This window comes from Equus przewalskii, chromosome 19 (assembly GCF_037783145.1).
Source record: "Equus przewalskii isolate Varuska chromosome 19, EquPr2, whole genome shotgun sequence".
NCBI classification, from domain to species: domain Eukaryota; kingdom Metazoa; phylum Chordata; class Mammalia; order Perissodactyla; family Equidae; genus Equus; species Equus przewalskii.
Genome location: NC_091849.1, coordinates 34,403,351 through 34,415,987, shown reverse-complemented (window position 1 = coordinate 34,415,987; position 12,637 = coordinate 34,403,351). Strand labels below are relative to the sequence as shown.

Here is a 12,637-nt window from a genome sequence, read left to right as displayed (position 1 = left end):
GTAACACGTCCGCCTCTGCCATGAGGGAGCACGGGGCCGGAGACGCCGTGGGGAGAGCATGGGAAGGGAGCAGAGGAACAGGATTGGAGCTCCCTACCCCCATCTGCCCTCTGTTCCCTCAAGAGCCTCCTGGGGCTCAGGGCTCAGTACAGGGGCTCAGTACAGGGCCACGGCCTCCAAGTGTGGTCTTCTGTGGGTGGGCGGTCCTTCCCACCCTCCTGGGAATTTGTAAGCAGCTGGCACCGGAGGCTTTGGCTGTCTGAGCTCTCTTGTTCTTGCTCATGGAGTTTTCACAAGACAGAGAAAGTAGGATGGGGCAGCAGGGTCACAAGAAGGCAGAGAGTGTCACGCTGAGTGGAAGGGGCTTCAGATGACTGAGGAGACAGGTCCTGGCCAAGAGGCAGGACACAAGCCTCAGAAGATTCGGCCCAAAGGGAGAGTCCGGTTGGACCTGCAGAGAAGCCTGAAGGCCAGCTCTGTGCAGGACCCTCGCTGACCAACGGAATCCAGGCTGCCCCAGGGCTGTGGGAGCCCAGATTTGACCCCCAGGAGCTCATTATCTGGAACCCTGCAGTCGTCCCCACTCCTGCTGCAGCAGAGGATGGCCCTGGCCTCCCCTCCCTGCTCTGGGGGCCTGGCCCCGGCGCTTAGCAGTCCACTCAGCACAGGAACATTGGTGTCCCAGATACATTCAGCAGGTCCACCCTCTGCGATGCCCTTCTCCGCCTTCTGTGGGCAAAGGCAGCATGGCATGGGGTTCTGGGAGAAGCCCCAGGCCTCAGTAGGCCACTGCCTCTGCCTACTCAAAGGCCCACTGCCTTTGAACGAGTCCCTTCACCTCCTCAGATCGCACCTGCTCCCATATCGGCGTGAGGATCGTGCGGGAGAAGGCTTCCAATGGGACACCGTGCACCAGTGTAAGGAACCAGCTGAGGCTGGCACCCAGCAGGCAGCACCCCCCCAACACACACACACACAGGACCATCCTGAGCCTGCCCAAAATCTGCCTGGCTGACCCCCTTTCTCAAGTGTCTGCACCCCTGCAGTCAACACGCCCACCTGTGCCCTGGCAGGTCTTTGCTGCCCACCTTCCCGCCAGCCATTCCAGACACACCCACTTCCTGGGGTGCGGGAGGCCCTCCCACACCTCACCAGCACTCATGGCATTTGGAGGTGGGGGGGACTTGCAGGGAGGAGGTACCCTTTCTGTTGTTTCTAGATGGTGGCCAACAGGCAGCTAGACTCGCTGGAGCTGGGGTGGGGCTTGTGTCAGAGCCAGTGCTGGCCCTAGAGGGGTGGAGACCCCCTGGCAGCTCTTGGATGCTGCTCCTCACTGAGCGTGTCCACCTGGCCCTGCCTCCACATGGGCGGAGGGTCTCGGCCCTTTCCTCTCTAGACCAGGGCCTTGCCCTGGTGCTCCAAGTAGAGCCTGGACCATCTGGGCCTGGGTCCATCCCTTTCATCATCCCAGTTGGCTCAGGGAGCAGGAAGGGGTCCCTGGGTCTTGGGTATAGTTCTGTTGATAATTTAGGAGTCTCTTCTCTGAGACATGAGGTCCCTCCCACTTCATGAGCCCAGATGACCCCAGAAGACCTCACCTGTAACAAAGAGAAGGGCCAAGAAGTGGAATGATTCTTCCCCAGGATGTGGCAGGAGGCTGGGCGGCCTCTCCCAGGCGCTTGGTTAGCTCTCACGGCTCTGGGGAAGAGAGGGGGCTCTGAGCTCATCTAGTAAAACCTCGTAGCAGGGTCAAGTCCAGAGAGGCTAAGCGGCTTGCTCAAGATCACATAGCCACAGGCAGGGCCTGGGCCAGAGCTGAGGGCTCCTGCCTCCAATGTAGCAGTCTGTCACTGCACCCTGAACTTGGTGACAGGAGCTCTTTGTCCTTGTCCAGCTCCAGGATGGTGTCCTGCAAGGCTGTGGTTGCCCTGCTGGTGGTACACGTGGCCGCCATGCTGGCCTCCCAGACAGAAGCCTTTGTCCCCATCTTCACCTACAGCGAACTCCAGAGGATGCAGGTAAGATTCCCCAGGCTGCCTGCCTCCCCAGCGCGGCCCAGGGAACCCACAGCCCTGCCCAGCCCTGGAGTGGTGTTAGTCTCTCTAAGGTACAAGTGTCCCTTTGGTAAACGCACATTTAGTCAACTCTGCCAGTGACCCCAAGGAGAGCATGAAGAACCAGGACCCATGATACCCCGAACTCCAGCCATCCCCCTGGCACCTCCACTCCTTCATTAGCATCACAAAGGTATCAGAGGCTCCCATGAATGACATCTTTTCCACCCCTCCCATCCTTCAGAGGAAATTTTCAATTAACAAACCAATAAATATTTGTCGAGCATCTCCACAGTACGACAGGCCACGGGGGCGGGGGGGAGAGGCCAGACACGCGGGGCAATCTAAGAACCGCCCGGGGAGCCAAGACACAAACATATGAAAAATTCACTAACGATAGAAGACAAAAGGGAGATGTCACAAGGCAGGACATGATTAATTGCCCAATAAGTGATGCTGATGGTAAGAGCTGAGTTCCGGGAGGGAGAAATCACTGTGGGCTGGCGCGTGTGTTTGGAAGCCTGCGGTGGGGGGGGGGGGGGTGGGGGGGGGGGGTTGGCGGCGGGGAAGGTGAGAGCTGAACCGGGGCCTTGGGAGAGAAGGAGGGAGGAACTGGTGCGAGGGAAGGTAGGTCCCGAGTGGGAAAGAAGGGGGCTCTCCACCTAGTGGTGGCCAAGCCTCCTTCTCTTTAGAGCCGGAAGAAAACAGGGCAGGCTTAATGGAACTCAGGCAGCAGGGCCTAAGGAAAACTGGACAGCTGGACCTGCCTCCCTGCGCCTTTTCCTTTAGACAGCAATGGATCCTGAGCATCTTGTGCAGAGTTTTGTTTCTCTTTAACCTGAAGAGATGAAGAAATGGGCCTTTCATGTCCCACCTGTCTGAGACCGAGGCTCCAATAGGGACGAGCACATGAGTCTGTTCTCTGGGAGGTCGCGTGGCCCTGCGCACAGGCTCTGTACTGACACACTCTGTGTGGGGCTGGCTTCCACAGACCACTGAACAGCACCCCTCACAGGGGCAAGGCTGGACCGCTCCCCTCTTCAGGGGCAGACATGGCAACTGATGCAGGAGGCGCAGCGGGCCCTAGATGCACCTTCTGCCACCACTGGCTCCCTCTCCCCAAGAGATGACCAGCTGTTCTAGAATCACTGTGTCTTAGGGCAGGCTCGGAGCTGAATCTCAAGACTGTCATTAGAGAAACCAAAGGAATGGGGTGTGTCTGATCTCAGTGCTCGGGGACCTGGCAAGCAGGATGCCAGGCCAGATTTGGGATGGGACAGAAACAGTCAAACTCAGCAGAACATAAATGAGCAAAATGGCAGCCAAAGGACACTTTGCATCAATCCGCTCTGTGGTTTTTCTCCTCGTAATTGCCAGGCACCGGGATTGTTATGAAGAAGCTGCAAACTCCTTCCTGCGTAATTCATCTCCCTGTCTTGCCTCTTATAAATCACCGCCCAGGGACTCCCGTTTCCGGGCCACCCTGTGGCGCCCTCACAGACTCGGCTGTCTTGCCACCTTTTTTTATAGATTTTCTGCTCAGAAAAACACATTTTCACACTTAATATGCATGAAGGGCGGCCATTATTTTCAGCATTTTAGCTTAATTAACAGTAACAACCTGGGCGCAACGTTGGAACTGCAAAGGCCCGGTTCCTCTTCAAGTCAACCTGTTCGTGGGCAGCTCTGGGGTCATTCGTAAGCCAGTGGGGACCTGAGACTCCGCGTGCGGGAGGCACCTGGGAGAAGGGGATCTTTTGGCTGTAGGGGGCTCCGGCCACAGGGCACCCTGGGCAGAGCCAGGCACGGGGCCGTTGGGCAGTGCAGGCAGGGCGGGTTTTGTGCAATTCTGTGCTCTGCCCCCAGGAGAAGGAGCGGAATAGAGGGCAAAAGAAATCCCTGGGCCTCCAGCAGAGGTCTGAGGAGGTGGGCTCTCTGGACCCCACAGAGGCCGCGGAGGAAGAAGGAAAGGAAGTTATCAAGGTGAGCAGACGGGGGACAATGCAGAGAAACTTAGTCAGGGGACCGTTGCCGTGGCCAGCCACAGAATGTTCTAGGATACAGCAGTGAACAGGACATTCAGGCAACGAGCTCCATCCCAGGAGGGAGAGACAGACACCAATGCTGAGACAATAATCCATTCTAGGCATCAATAAGGAGGTACTAGAGAAAGGGACAGCGTGGAGCCTGGGGGCACAGCTTTGGTGGGGGGGCGTGGTCAGGGAAGGCCTCTCAGAGGAGGTGACATTTGATTTGAAACCTGAATGATGAGAAGGACCCAGCCATGCAAAGAGCTAAGCAAGAACATCCCAGGAAGGAAGAGCAAAGGCCCTGCTCAGGGAGCACCTGGTGGGTTGGAGGCCCTCAAGGCTGGGGCGGGCTGGGAGAGGGCAAGAGGCCAGCAGGGCTGGGGGCCAGGCAAGACATCTGGGTGGCCACTGAGGTGCGAAGCAGGGAAGTCACCTGATCCAACTTAGAAAGACCCGGGGCAGCAGGTGAGGAGGCCGGAGAGTAATCAGGAGGCAGCTGCTGTCCTCGGGAGAGAGACAATGCGGGTCACAGGAGCCCGGAGACACTATAGCATCGAGACCCGGGCCAGGGGCCATCAGCGCCCGGTTAGGATGCACAGACTGTGGGGGCTGCAGAGAGCCCTGAGTTTGTCCAGGACAGCTCTGCAATTGCACAGCTGCAGTCATCCAGGCGATGAACACCTGCTGGGCCCCTGCTCCGTGCGAGGCATGGTTCTGGGCCCCAGGGATTGAGTGCTGAACAAAACAGACAAGTCTTCTGCCCTCGCGGAGCTCACACTCCAGTGGGGGACCTGAAACAAGACCTTGGAAGGACCAGCAACAGATGACAAACAGGACAAATGAGTGAACTTTATAGTGTGGCAGGTAGTGACAGGTGCTGGGAGGAAAATATCACAGGGCAAGGGGATGAGGTAGGTTGTCATTTTAAACAGGGTGATCAGAGCAGCTTTATGAGTGGATGGCATTAGTGCAAAAACCTGAAGAGAGCAAGGGAGTGAACCATAGGGACTTCTGGGCAAAGAGCATCCAGGCAGAGGGAACAGCCAGTGCAAAGGCCCTGAGGCAGGAGCAGACCTGGTGCATTCAGGGCGCAGTGAGGAGGCTGGAGCGGCTGGAGCAGAGGGAGTTGGGGGCAAGCGTGGGCCCTGAGGCCGGACTGTGGACTTCACAGGCGAGTGTTTGGATTTTGCTCTCACTGCTGAGGTGGGAGCCCTTGGGGGCTTTTGAGCAGAGGAGGGACATATCTGATTTACCTATTAAAAGAGTCTCCCCAGCTTTTGTGCTGAGAACAGACTGAAGGGGCAAAGGCAGCCTCAGGGAGACCACTGAGGAGGCTGCTGCAGCATCCGAGACAGTGGCTCGGCCCGGGGTGGTCACAGTGGAGGCAGGAAAAGTGGTCAGACTCAGGAAACAATTTGGAGGTAGGAGCCCACAGGATTTACTGAAAGAATGGATATAGGATGTGAAGAAAGAGAAAAGTGAAAACTGAGGTTTTCAAGGTTTGGGCTAGAACACCTGGAAGGCTGGACTTGCCACTAATGGAGACAGTGAAGCCTGTGGTTGGCTGCAGATGGAGAGGAAGATCCGGAGGTCAGACTGGCCTAGTGAATTGTGAGATGGCTGTGGGCATCTAGGTGGAGACATTGGGCTGGCAGGTAGATACATGAGTCTGGACTTCGGGGGACGTTAGAGCTGGACATGTAAATGGGGGAGTCGTCAGCAGTGTCACGAGATTTCAAGCCAGGACAGGGGAAGGTCCCCGAGGGGGTAGGCGGATGGAGAAGGAAGGGCCCCAGGACAGAGCGTGGGGCACCTCCCTGTAAAGGGGCCTGGGAGGGGAGGAGATAGATACCTAGAGAGTGAGGGCCTAGCCAAGGTCACACAGTGGTCAGGGCAGAACCCAGCGGGACTCCAACTGGTCACTGGCCACCTCCTGGGGTCGCCGCAGCATGCTGTCCATAAGCAGGGAGGTCAGAGTGCAGCCCAGAGTGACCTGGGAGCTGTCACTGCACTCAGTGGGGGGAATGAGTTGTGGGGGGTGGGAGGTGGGGAGGGCACTCCTCTCCTTTACAAATGCTCCTTGGGCTCTCAGGGAGCGAGCTGGGAGGGAGCCAGGCAGCTGGCAAAGGGGAGCTCGCTCAGAACTGCCCTCTAAACGCACTGGAGGCAGAGTTTAAGGCACTAAGTCCACGGTGCGGTGACATCCGATGTAACATCCTTCTCAGGGAGGCCTGGGGTGCAGTAGCTCTCGTTGCCTTTCCATCTCCCTAGAACCACGATATGCAGGCCAGGAGGTCCTTTCTGGATTGTCCAGTCCAGCCTCCTCATTCTCGAGTAAGGACACGGAGGCCTAGAGAGAGGTGTGACCACAGCAAGGGACTGGCACAGCAGGGCTTGCACCCGGAGCCTGCACCTGGAGCCCCGACCCGAAGCCCCAAGGAGACGCTTCTGCGGTTGCCCTCCAGGCTCCCGAGCTCATTTCCCGCCCCCAGGGAGCCAGGTGGGAGGTGGGGGAATGGGCCTGGGACCCCTCCATCGAGGCTGTCTGGAGAGGCCGGGAATCTCTGGGTTGTTGGCTGGTTCGTGCAGGAAGACCATGGACCCAGGGAGCTCTGGGCGTGACGCCGAGGCCAGTCAGTGCCCTGGCTCATCGCACAGCCTCTCTTGGTGGACAGCCTCCAGACAGCTCCTCTGGGGGCTCCCTCGTGTCCCCTCAGTGCTGGACAAAGTGCAGCCTGGTGGTCACAGGCACAGACCCTGGAGCCAGGCCCCCTGGGTGGCCTGCTTCTCCCTCTCCTCCTCACTGCCTGTATGGTCTTGAGCAAGTCACCAGACCTCTTTGTCCACAGTGGCTTCATCTGCAAAACAGGGACACAAGCCTCTCTGCATCATAGGGTTAGTGAGAGGTTTAACATACAGAAAGCATTCAGAACGACCCCTGGCACGCACAAGACTCCACAGTGTCAGCTACTATTATTGGGAGAGGTGAGTTCCCTCCACATATGAAAAACCATGGGGCTTCCAGCCACCCCCACCCCTCCAGTCCCAGCTTCCCCACCAGGGGAGGTTTGTTGATGCTCCTCCCAGCAGCTCTCAGCGACTTCCAGGATCCAGCCCCTGGTCAGAACTGGGCAGAGATGTCAGAATTCCCAGCCGGCCCTAGAAGCCCAGAAGACCCCAGAGGATGGGGAGAGCAGGGCCGGCAGGGTGGTGCAGCTCCTGGCAGTCCCTCCTGCCACCTGTAGGGCTCCCAGGGGTTAACGGCACTCTCTGCGCCTCTCCCTTCTTGTTAACTCTGCCTTATTTCACAGCTGACTGCTCCTGTGGAAATTGGAATGAGGATGAACTCCAGGCAGCTGGAAAAGTACCGGGCCGCCCTGGAAGGGCTGCTGAGCGAGGTGCTGCTATCCACACAGAACGGTAGGAGGGGGGCGGTCACTGCTGCTGGGGCCTGGCCTGCGCCCACCCGGTTAATATTCCAGAGCTGGGGGCATCTCAAGGCCCTGCCTCAATGGCTCAGGCCCATTTCCCAAATGCCTTTCTGGCAGAGGGCCACTACCCACCCAACCCTCCCCCTGCTCCAGAGATGCTCATTCCCTCCCCAAACTCCACTGAGGCTCTGGCCACCCTGGGGGGAACCCTGGTGCAGCCCGCGTTTTTTTCACCTGTTCTGCAAATTGAAGTCTTGAGCCCCTTTTCGCCATGCCCAGTTCAAGGTCTGCCCAAGTCACTTGTGCAAAGCGTGGTCCCGTCTAACAGCCAGCCACTAATGACTTCTCACAGTCCCAGAGGAGACAGGCAGGGAGAAAGCGCTGTTCGAGGTGGAGGAGCGGGGAGGTTAAATGACTTGCCCCGGGCTATAGAGAAAGCTGGAGGAAGAGCTTCTAGAAGCCTGGCAAAACCTCCCATCTTGGGTGCCCCCGCCCTCAGACCTGTTAAAGGTGGTTTCATAAGCCGACTTGCTGACACTACTGAGCTGCAAACCCCCTTTGCTTTCTCCAGCAGCCAAGTGACGGCCGCTCCAGGGAGAAGATGGATGGATCCAGCGGCCCCCTCCCACCCGAGGGAGGCCCCGTCATCTGCATAGCCCGTCAGCTGGGCTTGGAAGGAAAACACGCTCTCCCAAGAAAATCCCCCTCCAGCAAATAAAGGGTGAAATATACAGAAACGACTCTTTTATTTAATATTTTAATTTCCAAAGGTCAAACTCAGGCCATGCCATAAAGGGGAAAACAATACAGCTCCGAAGGAGTTGGCCATAAATGGTCATACATTAGCAAAATGTGTGCCTTTTGTAAGTTCTAAGTTAAAATGTTAACTTAGACACATGCAATCGGAAGATGTGCGCCAGCCCTTCCTTTCAAGGCGTGGAAACAGGCCCAGAGAGATGGCGTTGCTTGCCCACACAGAGTCAGTGGCAGAGCAAGGACTGGAATTCAGGTCTCCTGAATCCTGGTCCATTTTCTGTTTACTGATGAGCTTGAGGTCTAATGGACCAGAGAGCGTTAAGGCCTCTGCACTCAACCCTTTCTAACTTCCAGCTAAGCCCTTTAAACTCAATGAGGCTTTGCAAAAGCAAGGTGGTAGTACCTGCCTTGAGACGTGGGGACAGAGGCACCAGCAAAGAGCAAATTACTATTATTACTATCACCTTGTGACTACACGTGCCAGCATCTGCAACAGAATCACACAGCCAACCCACTTATTTCTGCCTTCTACACAAAACTGGATGGGAAATTTCATTCTAATTTAATTTTACTTTAATGAATGTTCATTTATTTATAAACTGGGGCCATATAGGAACCACAGCTCCCTCGATCCATAGGCTACTAGCAGTTAGACACAGTGTCCCTTCTGTATTTCCACTCCCCCAAACACTGCAAGCGCTTAGCCACAGATAGTAGTTGGTGAAACAAGAAGCCCCCAACCCTTCAAAGGGACCCTTGTTTGGGTGCTCTGAATGGTCCTGAGGAACACCCAAACCTTACATGGGACCAGCCCCCAAGCTGACCCAATTTGCAATGCACGGACCGATCAACGCAAGCGTGGCTGCGTGTTCCTGGGCAACGCTGCCAAGACACCGGGTGAAAACAGAGAGAGAGGCTGCAGCAGGGCATGAGGGGAGAGAAAGGAGGCAGACTCAGGAACCTATAAAGCCTCGATTGGGAGAACCTGGAGCCAAGACTCCTCCTCGCCCATGCGAGTCCCACCGTGCCGGCTTACCCCATTATCAGTAACGCACTTCAAGGGGCAGAAAAGCAAATTGCTCCCTGTCTCCTTCCATGTGGAAAATACAGACTGTGTCTTTTCCTCACCCTCTGCTCGGATCTCCTCCTACAGTGAGACCACCCTCCCCATCACCAGCAGGGGGTGCCCCATCCTGGGGCAGGGGCCCCAGCACCCTCTCCGGAATGTTCCTAAAGGTCCTGGGGGTTGTACAGCAGTGCTGAAATAAGTGCCACAGAGGGAAATAAGACTCTCCAGGGGATTTCGCCCCAGGTGGTCTGCATTTTTTTTAATGAGAATTGGTTCAGCAACCACAGCACCTAGGGAGCATGCAGGTGCTCTCCGTCCTGCGGCACAGCCCTGTTCAAAGCTCAGCGCAGCAGCCAGGGTGTCCCGACCCTCGCCCGGTGGCCTGTGATGTGCTTCTCGGTAATGAGCTGCAACAGGGACCCTGCCACCACCTGCATCTGTATGCACAGGCCGCGGCCGCCTGTTCAGATGTGTCGGCTCCTTTCTTCTCTCGTTTTCCTCCTCCTGCCACTGTTCGATTTCTCACAATGGGCTCAAATAATTCTTTTTCTCCAACGAGCTCCTCCAGTTTCCAGGACAGCGGACTCGATTGCTTACAGGCCATGCAGAGCCCTGGAAAAAATTAAAACTGGGGGAAGGTTGGGGAGGATTCTGTGAGCTGAGCCAAGAGAAAATGACCATGTTTTCACAAGACAGAAGTAAAGAGAGATGCACCTTGGTTAAAGCTGCAGCACGCCTGGACCAGGATCACGGATGGGGAGGGTGCCCAGAGGAACCAGCAGGGAGAGGACGCGGTCCTCCTCACACAGCACTGAGGTCTATCCAGCAAAATCTGTGAGAATCTCTCCAGATACCTGGCAATTAGGGAGAGTTACCCATTCCCCCGTCTGCATCTGGAATCTACTTTACACTTAACAGGACCCCAGGTAATTATAGGGCAAGCTGAACCTTGCTTCACAAGATGGAGATGATGAGGTATTTTCTCTGTAACCACATTGGCAGGATTTTATAATTACTGAGCTACGTGGATTTGCCATGAAATTGAATAGTTAAAAGCAAAGAGTAATTGCCTGATATGTGTACTCTGTAATTTGCTATAATCTAATCATGGACAAAGCCCAAAAGAAAATGTTCTGAAAGCATTACGTTTTTCTTCATACACAATTTCTTACTGACACTGGGAAATGCATTCCATGCCCCTAAAGGAACTCTTACCCACAGATGGCAAAGTGTGTGAGTGGCCGAAAGCTCAAGAGTTGTCATTTTCAGCCAATTATGAAAAGCAGGTGACATAACTGCCCTTTAAACCCATTTTGGCATTTCTCTGTGACTCTATTTGTCCCTTCGTTGATCTAGAGAGAAGAAAAGGGTGACCCTCCCCTTTCATAGGGCACTGAGATGAGGCAGCAAGAAGTGGGGCGGTGCCGGGGCCCATTCCAGTCAAAACTGGAGCCCAAGATGGCACCCACTTGGTCCTCCCTTCTCAACCACGCTCTCCCGGTGTCCCCCCCACCCACCCACAACAGTGTGGCACCACCCATGAGTGTGGTTCAAAGGACGCCCAGAATAACTGAGAGGTACACCAGAGGCCAGTGACGAGGTGGAGCAAGGACAGGTGCACAGTCCCCGAGCACCTTTAAGGATCTGATAAATGTGTGCAGGGCTTTTTGCAGGAAGAGAAGGAATGGAACCCACTAAAAGATTTATGGCTGTTATTATTATAAGGCTCCACTGAGACAGGGAGAGGTCAGCAGGACGGCAGGCAGCGTGGCAGCCCTCTGGGAACCCAGCGAGTCTGCCGCACGGGTCCTCACCTCTACTCACTGTGTGGATGTGGTTACTAAGTAGATTTAGACAGTGGAGCTTGTTTTTCTTCTTTTGCCCTTAATAAATCAAGAAGACCAACCACAGGCTGAGCTGCTCATCTTAAAAAAACCCACCACAAAGTGATGAGAAAGGAGGGCATGCAGGGCGGCCGCTGACTTTGCAATATTGCCCTTTTCTTTAAAATACGTGTGCCCATACTCGACAGGCCCAGTCAAAGAACTGCACTGAAGACACACAAAGGCAGACTCCGAGAGGCCCCGCACGGGCCTCAGGGGCAGCTCCCGACACGACGCAGTGGTGGCAAAGAAGCACGGAGGCCTGGCCCTCGTGTGTCGGGGAGACACAAGGGTCAGGGAAGGCAGTATGGAGATGGTGGCATGGAGGAAAGGGAACAGCAACAAGCATATTCACCAAAGCGGGGGAAAGGGCCTCGCGGGGAGGATGCTGATGGAGGGCCGTGGAGGCTCATCAATCCAGGGAGGGCAGGGCTGGTCAGGGAGTTCAGGAGGAAGAGGGGAAGGCCGACACCTGGGAGGAACGATTAACTTCTGAGGTTTTTTCTGATTGACTTTCTCAACCAGATTGTGAGGTTTCTTTCCAGAGGGGGGAGCGGAGGGAGGCACTGATGGGCAAAGATGCTGTAAGTGGGGGCAACTACAGCAAAGTTCTGCTCCACTCAGCAAGACAAGGCCAGGGGCTGCCAGAAGCCACCGTGGAGGCAGACGGTGGACCACACGGGGAAAGGGCACTGCAAACATCATAGGTTCTAGGCTAGCGGGAGGACATCTGGGTTGGTGGCAGAGGGAGGAGAGGCTATGGGTCATTTGGCCCTCGGTGCGTGTAGCAGCAGCAGAGTCCCCAAACACAAGGCAGGCTGACAAAGCCCACACTGGGGACCACCGCTGGGGGTGGCTCTAGTTCATATTTTTAAATCGCCCAGAGATCCATTATGATGAAATAGACCATAACTCTGCAAAATGCTGTAACGTTAACTTTGTTTAAGCATCCGTTTCAAGCCCTCTTAGAATGCACAGGGCCAGTACTGATGCCGAAAGGCTCATTCTTTATATATTGAACCGCACAGCTGCAAGGAGTTGCACAAATGTTACCGACTCATTTGTCATGCAAACAGTGCTTCAGAAAGAAATAAAATACTATTATGTGGTATATGTGTTAGGCAATCACTATATCAAATTCATGGCATTCCGTGCAAACACAGGCGGGGAAAAGGAAAACAACACTTGGTGAGAGAAATCACACCACGTGGGAGCAGCTAAGTCGGGCAAGATGGGAAGGCTAACAACGGAAGCCTGACCATGCCCAGGCTGTAATTTTCCTAGCAACGTGGTCAGTGTTGAATACCCCTGTGGGCAGCAAGTGGCAGGAATGCAAACCACCGGCAGAGGGGCCTTGCCCAGGGAGCCGGGGAGGGGACAGGACGACGGGAGGGGACAAGGTGGGGGCTGGGCA

General features: G+C 55.6%; 1 protein-coding gene across 1 annotated transcript; it reads left to right on the top strand.

Moving 5' to 3' along the window:
• Positions 1 to 1,900: 1,900 nt before the first annotated feature.
• On the top strand, positions 1,901 to 8,097 carry MLN (motilin). The gene is made up of 4 exons (XM_008540613.2): positions 1,901 to 2,018; positions 3,921 to 4,037; positions 7,396 to 7,504; positions 8,087 to 8,097. Exons 1-4 carry the CDS (start codon positions 1,902 to 1,904, stop codon positions 8,095 to 8,097), a joined length of 354 nt encoding a protein of 117 aa, XP_008538835.1. The 5' UTR covers position 1,901.
• The last annotated feature ends 4,540 nt before the right edge of the window (positions 8,098 to 12,637 follow it).

What these genes read in the sequence shown, in the direction of transcription:
- MLN (XM_008540613.2), top strand. Translation starts at nt 1,902, where the DNA reads ATGGTGTCCTGCAAGGCTGTGGTTGCCCTGCTGGTGGTACACGTGGCC. An exon ending in GCGAACTCCAGAGGATGCAG is followed by an intron (nt 2,019 to 3,920) that starts GTAAGATTCCCC and finishes CTCTGCCCCCAG; the next exon opens with GAGAAGGAGCGGAATAGAGG. An exon ending in AAGGAAAGGAAGTTATCAAG is followed by an intron (nt 4,038 to 7,395) that starts GTGAGCAGACGG and finishes CTTATTTCACAG; the next exon opens with CTGACTGCTCCTGTGGAAAT.